Source organism: Catharus ustulatus, chromosome 8 (genome assembly GCF_009819885.2).
Source record: "Catharus ustulatus isolate bCatUst1 chromosome 8, bCatUst1.pri.v2, whole genome shotgun sequence".
In the NCBI taxonomy this organism is placed as follows: domain Eukaryota; kingdom Metazoa; phylum Chordata; class Aves; order Passeriformes; family Turdidae; genus Catharus; species Catharus ustulatus.
Window position 1 is genome coordinate 8,208,737 of NC_046228.1, and position 8,321 is coordinate 8,217,057.

Consider the following 8,321-nt stretch of genomic DNA (forward strand, 5'->3'; position numbering starts at 1 on the left):
GGGTTCTCCTCTGTGCAGATTTTTAGGGGGCTGCAGCACTCACCTGGACCTGCAAAATGGCTTGTTGGTAGCTGAAATATTTGTACACCTAGCAGCTGCTGAGGTTTTGAGCTCTTCAGTGTCTGTGCCTCTTTGGTGTATACACTGAGATCTGCCTTTCAAAGCATTGTGCCAATGGGCTTAAGACCAATTATCAAAATTATTTTAGTAGGAAGAAGCCAAATATCATGGCTTTGAGAAAGATGCTGGGCCAGGCTTGCAAAGGTACATCACTGCCTAGAGACACACAACAGTTGCTAATGGCTAAGGCACTGAACTAGTAGAAAATCCTCATTTAATCTCATTAAGGACAACAGGATTCGGTGCATTACACAGGATCAGATGGGAAGGGTACACCATTACATCTGAGATGCTCTGCTAATCATGGCAATGGCAAAAGTCTGCAAATGGTAAGCTTCTGTGTTCTTCTTCAGGTTGTGAACCCAGAGGTCAGGACTCATTTCCTATTTGTCTGGGGATTTTGCACTCTGTTGCAGCCAGTATTAATAACTCTGAGCATCAATCCTAAAATGAACGGGTACAACCAAACCCAGAACACACCCAGCACCTGTTCGTGTCTGGATTCAAACAGGGCACAGACAAAAAAACTTGTGCTGTTGGGTGCTAAGGCCAAGCAGGCAAACATTACCATGAAAAACCTGGAAGCCAAGTGGGGCAGGGAAGAAAAAAAAGTTAGTGAGTACCAAGCTGCTAGTTTTGGTGAACGAGGAAGCTGATGGCCAGTTTACATAACAAACCCAAACTCTGCTCCATTTCCAGCACGGTGGGCCGGCTCTGTGGCTGGTTGGCAGGACAGAGGATGAGTCAGGGCAGGGGCATGGCTGGCAGCAGTGCCAGCACACCGGGCACACCCTGCAGAGCTGCCACCCCCCGAGGTCACCAGGGCTGACACTCACCTTAAAATCTTCAAGCTGCCCTCCCTCAGAGGGGAAACCTGCCACTGCAAGGAACAATCGCAGGGACAGCACTATAGCTCATCACAAAAGATTTTTCCAGGTGGTAAAATATAAACAGTGCTTTGCTACCAAAATGTAGAGACCTCTTGTTAAGAAGAAGAGATTGAGAAAAGCCCCTGGTGGGAATTCCTAGCGGGGAAGGGAGAGCAGCGCTCAGGCTGAAAGTTTCCATGTGCAGGTGAAGTGCCCATTTGGCACCACACTAGAGGAGGGTGTCTGCAGGCTGGGGGACAGCTCCAGGTCCAACAAAACTCAGCTGGAGCCACTTGGAGAGGAGGGGGAGATGCTGAGGGGGTGCCATGTGTTTGCAGCTGTACAGCTCTACATCAGCTCAAAGCTGCTCAGGTGTGCTTTAGTCTGCTGCTGTTATCCACAAAGAATAAGATAAACTTCCAGGAATGTTTTGGGCATATTTCAGCTGCCAGTCCCTTGGTGGTATGGTCCTATATGGAATGTCTGACCTCTCACACTTCTCAACCTGTGTTTCCACAGTGCCTCTGCCTGGTGTATCCCTCTCCAAACCAATTACACTTTACCAGTAAAAGGCAACACCTACAGAACGGCCAAAGACACCCCAGTTTTCCTTTTTGCATTGACAATCCTGTGTTTGCTGACCAGCATCACTTTTTTTGCCTTTTTCCCATCTTGGTCACTTTTCCCAGCAGAGTTTGACAGGCTGAAGTTTCTGAATTGCAGGATAAATCACCTGCTGTTACCATGGGCAGCTGCTCCTGGCGGATGGGCAGGCATACAAACATCTCAGAGAAAAAGCAGATCGATTTCTTCTGCAACATGATTGTCACAAATATTGTTGGTCTTACATTATGTCTGATTGTTTATATAAAGAGAAAGAATCCTTATTTCCTCCTGGGGCGTTTGGGAATTTGGCAGGGTCTGAAAGCAACTCAGTGGTGCATAGGGTAATGCTCCTGGGGAGAGTGTGCTTAGTGCTATTACAGGAGATCACATTGGTGCTCTTGACAGGATCAAACAGAAAGTCCCAGCTGAACAATGAGTTTTTAGGATGAAAAGTGAAACGTTAGGAAGGTGTGTACATCGCCGTGAATTTGCTTTATCTTGCTCGCTGGCGGTAACAGAACTATTTTTAGGTATAATCCTTCAAACAGAACATGACTTCTCCTTTCTGATTAGTACAAAGCTGGCTGCTAGTCAAAGGATAATTATTTCCCAACACATCACCTAACACACACCAGCAAACAAAACACTCATTATTTGAACTATCCAGCACTAACTGTTGTTTAGCAGTTAACATTTTCTTGTCAGCTTTAAACAGGACTAATTGCTGCAGCTTCATTAGCAGAGGTCATTTGCTGTTGGTAATGATACTTTTCTGGAGATAGTCTCTCATATGAGATTAGATTATCAGGTCAAATTCTGCTCCCAGTGGCAATGATGCCTGACCGCATTTGGCCTGACGAAAGTCTGCTCTTTTCAGTTCATAGCTGCCCAATTTCCAGCCCTGCAGCTGATATATTACATAAAGGAAGTAAGTGCACTCCACCAGACGGGAAATTACAATAAATTAGGAAAGTGTGCAGCACAATGAAGGTTTGCAAAATAGCCACTTAAAAGTTATTAATAAAACGTCAACCTCAGATGGAGTTTAGGGAAAAAAAAAAGCTGGTAAAGAAGTTGTCCTTATAGTCGAGGACATGTGGATGCCCAGGAGGGAAAGCAGCATCTGCATAAGAGCCAGTGCATGCAGCAACTCAGACACCCAGCTGATGCTGTCAAATGCACAGCTCACATCACAAGCCTTTTTTGCACACAGTTCCATGCTGCTTGGAGCTATAGGCAGTGGATGCTGAGGGCTGCAGCCTCAGAGTGGAGAGGATTTGCAGGAGGGCTTCTGTGCAGCTCTCACTGGTGGGGAGTCCTTCTGCAGAGCCTGCTGCTGTCTGAAAGAGCCTCAGCTTCCCCAAGCACACAGGAAACTGAATCCAGTCTTTCAACCTGGTCTATTCTCATTTAAACACGTGCAGAGAGGCAGCCTTCTTTTCAGAAGTGCTGAGCAAACACTGCACAGAGTGCGGCCGGCGCCGTGGAGAATCAGCCGTCTTCCATGTGGAAGTCTCCAGGCATCCTCGCCAAATAATTTTGGTCCTGGCAGCTGCAGGACATTTTCCCCGAGCGGATTTCTGGTTTACCTGTGTCTCCATTCCCTGCAGGCCCGTGGATCTTTGCTGTTGCTTTCCTGCCCACGTACGTGTGCAGCCACATGCCTACCACCTTTTCTTTCTGACTTGCAGCTCCAACTGCTAATCCATGTCTGGTTTTCGTCAGAAAAAAATATTCATCCTGAGCGTTTGACTCATTGCCTCCGGAGTATTTCAGCTGCCCCACAATGCTTCTCAAGAGTATCCTTCTTCCCTGCAGAGAACAGCCTGTTCTGAGTGTGATCCACAGCAGACTGCTCGCCAGCAGCCTCCCCTTCCTCGCACACGTGTGTGCCATATGTCCTGCTCTGCCCTCGCTGTTACTGTGCCACCGCCTGTTCCACGCCGTGCAAGATGGACTGGCATCCCCTGTGCAGGCTGCCAGAGGGATTGCTTCAGCTGTCTACCAAGGCACTCAACGTGTCAGCCTCCAGACTCATCCAGCAGGTCCTCAACTGGCAAAAATTCAACAGCAGAGGAATCCTGACTGCTCTGCTGACACAGCTGGCCCTTCTGAGGTCAGTGGGCTAAACTCATCCTACCTCAGTGCCATTACACTTGTTCAGGAGATCATCACCCAGTACAGTTCTTCAGCAAGGCAAACAGCCTAAGTTTCCCACCTAAGTTGGACCCTGTTGAGACAAAATTGTCACCACTTTTTAAAGTCTTTGGATAGGTAAAACTGAGTGTGTGAACTGACTTATGAGATGAAGACCCAAGTCCAACAGGCTGTCCTGCTCCATGCAGTAGGCATTGTGCTTCCCCAGAATCCAGCACTCTGCTGAGGATGAGGGCTTGACAGTCACTTCAGTTCCCAGCCAGGTGTTGGGATCCTGTCCTGCTCTACCCAGCAGGCAGGGACTTGAACCTGCCCTGGCTCTGTGATTCACAACGTGCACAAGGAGAGCAGCGCTGTCTCCCCATCCCATCCCATCCCATCCCATCCCATCCCATCCCATCCCATCCCATCCCATCCCATCCCATCCCAGACAGGCACAGCCAACATCTCGCTGCAGTTGCTGGCATCAGACATCACCATCCAGTGCAGCCTTTTGGTCCTGTTGTGTTTGTTGTAATCAAAGACAAAATCAGATTTTTTGTTTCTAATAATTTGGTGGCAGAACTCACTTCACTTAGCTCCTAATCTGATGTCACCCCAGCATTTTAAGGAGCTCGTTTCACTGTTATCAAGGAAGACACCATTTACTGCAGCTCACATCAAACTCCAATAACATCAATGGAAAAGTATTATTTACTTCTCCAGTCCCTTTATTTGGTACTTGCATAAAAAGAGTAACTTTTTCCCCCCCCCTGAAAATAGAGCATTAGAAATTGCAAAGGACAAATTCCTTAACTTTGAAAACAAAGAAAAATGAACAACTGGTTTCCAAAACAAACCGCGAGCCACCACCCTGAAGAACTCGCTTTGGGAAGTGCTGTTCCCAGGAGCTGATATTTAATTAAACTATACTCCTGAGTTTAATAAAGCTAAAAATTACTTCACTTCTATTCTGCACTGTCTTTTTGTTTCTCTGTCTGCCATATATTCATTTCAGTAATGAAAAACTTTATGAAACCAGAGCACACCTTCATAAAGCAATAAACGAAGACAACCTTTCAGAGCAGGGGCACAAAGCTGCAGCACTTCTGCTCACTTAACTCCTTACTTAGATCAGTGAAAAGCACAACATTCAGTTATCATGACTTGCTTGGGCAGGATCAGGCCTGCTGTCAGCATGAGGTGGACCTACTTACGGGGTGGCATGTAATGCTTACAGAGATTTCTTTCTACTCAAGACCATTTTAAGCTTTCAAATTAAGTGTCCTCTGTAATCTTAAATATTCTGGTCTCCTGACTCCAGCCATGTCCTCTTATGACAACAACAACAAATGAAAAAAAAAAAAAAAAAAAAAAGAGAAAAAGAGACAAGAATATATTCCAGAAAGGAATAGTTCAAGAAAATGAGTATTCATTATCAGAGTGGAAACACCTTGTCTTTAGTCATTAATTTAGCCATTAATTTTTTCCCATTAATAAGGGAAGTCAGTGGACCTCAGTGCAACAGGAACACAACCATACTGGGTTTCAAACAGGTTTTTTACAACACTGTGTCAGGAAAAGCCATTAGATCAAGTTGTATTGGTAATCTGAGCCATCTTTGGAGAAAAACAAATGCTGTTCTTCCCATTACAGGTTGGTATTGTTTCAAAACCTATACAGACACACTTGTTTGTGCTGCAATGGTATTTATTGCACATAGACCAATTACTTACACAGTAGTAAATTGCACCAAAGTATAAATATGTTATAAAACACACACACAGAGGAAAATGGAATTGACACACAAGTGCTAAAATAACAGCAGATTCACGTGAGCATTTGGAAATAAAAATAAAAATAATAGAGTCTCTTAAGATATTTTAATTTATAATATGGATATATTTACAGTACCTTCAAAAATAATATTAAAAAAGTCACTCTCTCAATAAAACTATAACAGATCAGACAAAACCAGAAATCAGTTTCAGGGTCGGTGTTACTCAAACCTCTGTTTCCTCTTCAATCTGCATGTGTGTATGTGTGTGCAAGTAGTATCTTCAATCAATTTTACAACTCTTCAACACTGTGCAAAAAACGACTTTGTCGCCATTTTTAAAAAAAATGTGCAGTAAATTTTTGTTGCCAGGATTCTCCCCCCTCCCCCCGTTCATCTGTAGTTACAATGAACAAGCTGCAGAAGGTTCCTCACCCCCCATCCTCAAAACCCTATTAGTGGTATGTAAATATGCTGTTTAATATAAACATGGTCCGTTCATTCCCCTGTACAATATGCACAGTTTGAGGTAGAAGTTTCTCAGCCTGACTGCTATTGTCTGGCCGAAGGAGATAAGCACAGTAACTCACTGCTGGCTGATGCAGAGGCAATAAGCACAAGAGTGTGGGTTGGGTTGTTTTACCCCCTTTCCAAATATACCAGTGCTCCTCATTGCTCATTATTTTCTCTCCCGCTGCTCTGCAGGCGAGGAGAGCACGGCTGCTCCGAGCTTTAAACTCATCTCTGCCGGCAGGTCCGGGTCTCGCCGGCCGCGCTCTGTGCCGGAGCACCTGCAGCACCTCCCAAAATCCCGGTGCCCTGGGAGAGGGGACGAGCCCCGGGGCCAGGCGGGGTGGCCGGAGCCCAGCTGTGGCCGAGCTCGGCCGCCAAGGGCCAGCAGCACCCTCGGGCTCGGCCAGCAGCACGGTCCTGGGACAGCCACCCGAGCCGGGCGCTGCGGCCGCGCTCCCGCGACAGCGCGGCTCCAAAGACAAGGTGGCTGTCTCTGGGATGGGCTGCTTGTTTCTTTGTTCTCCGGTCAGCGGCTTTCCTGTTTGCTGTAGTTTCGGATGAGGTATGTCGTACACCGGTTCACCTGCTTTTATTCCTAAGTAAACAGCCGCACTCCCCCTGCCAGGGCAGGGATGGTTTAGCTCGGCGATAGCAATACACCATCAGGCAGCTGCCGGGGATTTCTCCGCTCCTGCCGTCTCCCTGCCCGCCTCTCCCCCCTGTCCCGGCTCCGACGCGGCCCCCACGCCCCCCTATACCTTGGACTCCGAGTCGGAGGCTTTGCTATGCCTCTCCTCCAGGCTGGACTCGCTGCCGCCCCGGGTGCCCCCGTTGTAGTCGGACCAGGTCCCGGCCAGGCTGCGCTCGGGGGAGCCCACGGTGCTGACAAAGCCCCCGGGCAGCCGGGCCAGCTCCCCGCCGCCGCCCTGCAGCCACCGCTCGGCTTTCCGGCGGCAGCACAGCAGCCTCTTGAAGGCCTTCCGAAAGTCGGGGCTGCGGCAGTAGATGATGGGGTTGAACGCGGAGTTGGCGTAGCCCAGCCAGTTGAAGAAGACGAAGAGCCAGTCCGGCACCAGGTCCCTGTTGAAGACGTTGACGATGTTCACCAGGAAGAAGGGGAGCCAGCAGAGGGTAAACACCCCCATGATGATGCCCAAAGTCTTGAGGGCTTTCTGCTCCTTCATGGCCATGATGCGGGAGGTCTTTCTCTTGCTGGCCCGGCCGTTGCCGAGGATGGGCTGGTGGTGAGGGTGAGCGGGCAGGGGCGTCTGCGGCTGCTCCTGGCTGCCGTAGAACCGGCCCTCGCACCTATCGATCTTCCTCATCTGCTCCTTGGCCTCTCTGTACACCCGCAGATACACAAAGATCATGATGAGAAGGGGGATGTAGAAAGAAATGATGGACGAGGCGATGGCGTAAGCCCTGTTGGTGACGAAGTCGCAGCAGCCCGGGTCCTGGTAGCACTCCAGCGCCTGGGGGTCGTCATCCCGCCACCAGTGCATCATGATGGGCAAGAAGGAGACCAGGGCAGAGATGGCCCAGACGGTGCAGATGATGCCCTTGGCCCGACCCTTGGTCATGAGGCTCTGGTAGCGGAAAGGCGAGGTGATGGCCAGGTAGCGGTCGATGGCGATGACGCACAGGGTCTCGATGCTGGCCGTCACACAGAGCACGTCCACGGAGGTCCAGCACTCGCACAGGAAGGATCCCCAGAGCCAGGTGCCCCGCACCACCAGCGTGGCCCCGAAGGGCACCACCAGCAGCCCCATCACCAGGTCGGCGCAGGCCAGCGAGGTGATGAACAGGTTGGTGAGGGTCTGCAGCCGCTGCGTCCTCCCGATGGCCGCGATCACCAGCACGTTCCCGGCCACGATGAGCAGCACCACCAGGGCCATCAGCAGGCTCATGCCCACAGCCCACTGCTGCGACAGCAGCTCGGCGGCGGGCAGCTGCCTGCTCCCGGGCGGCACGGCCGTCACCCCGGCCACGGAGCGGTTCGGGGGGCCGCAGTCCGGAGGCAGCCACCCATCGCCCATGGCTGTGCGGGGCGCTCCGGCCGCCGCTCCGCACCGCGCCGCGGGCAGGAAGGCGGCGCCGCCGCCGCTGCCACCGCCCGGGGGCTGCCGCATGGCCCCGCGCCGCGCCGCCGGACGGGACCGCCCCGGGACCGCCCCGGGACCGTCCTGGGACCGCCCTGGGACCGCCCCGGGACCGCCCTGGGACCGCCCCGGGACCGCCCTGGGACCGCCCCGGCACCGCCCCGGCACCGCCCCGGCACCGCCCGCCGCCAATCGGCACCG

The 8,321-nt window shown here is 50.9% G+C and overlaps 1 protein-coding gene across 1 annotated transcript; it reads right to left on the minus strand.

The window, feature by feature from the left end:
• Positions 1-5,849: 5,849 nt before the first annotated feature.
• ADRB1 (adrenoceptor beta 1) lies at positions 5,850-8,057 on the minus strand. Its single transcript, XM_033066587.2, has one exon. The coding sequence runs from the start codon at positions 8,055-8,057 to the stop codon at positions 6,774-6,776; it is 1,284 nt and encodes a 427-aa protein (XP_032922478.2). The 3' UTR covers positions 5,850-6,773.
• Between the last annotated feature and the right edge of the window lie 264 nt (positions 8,058-8,321).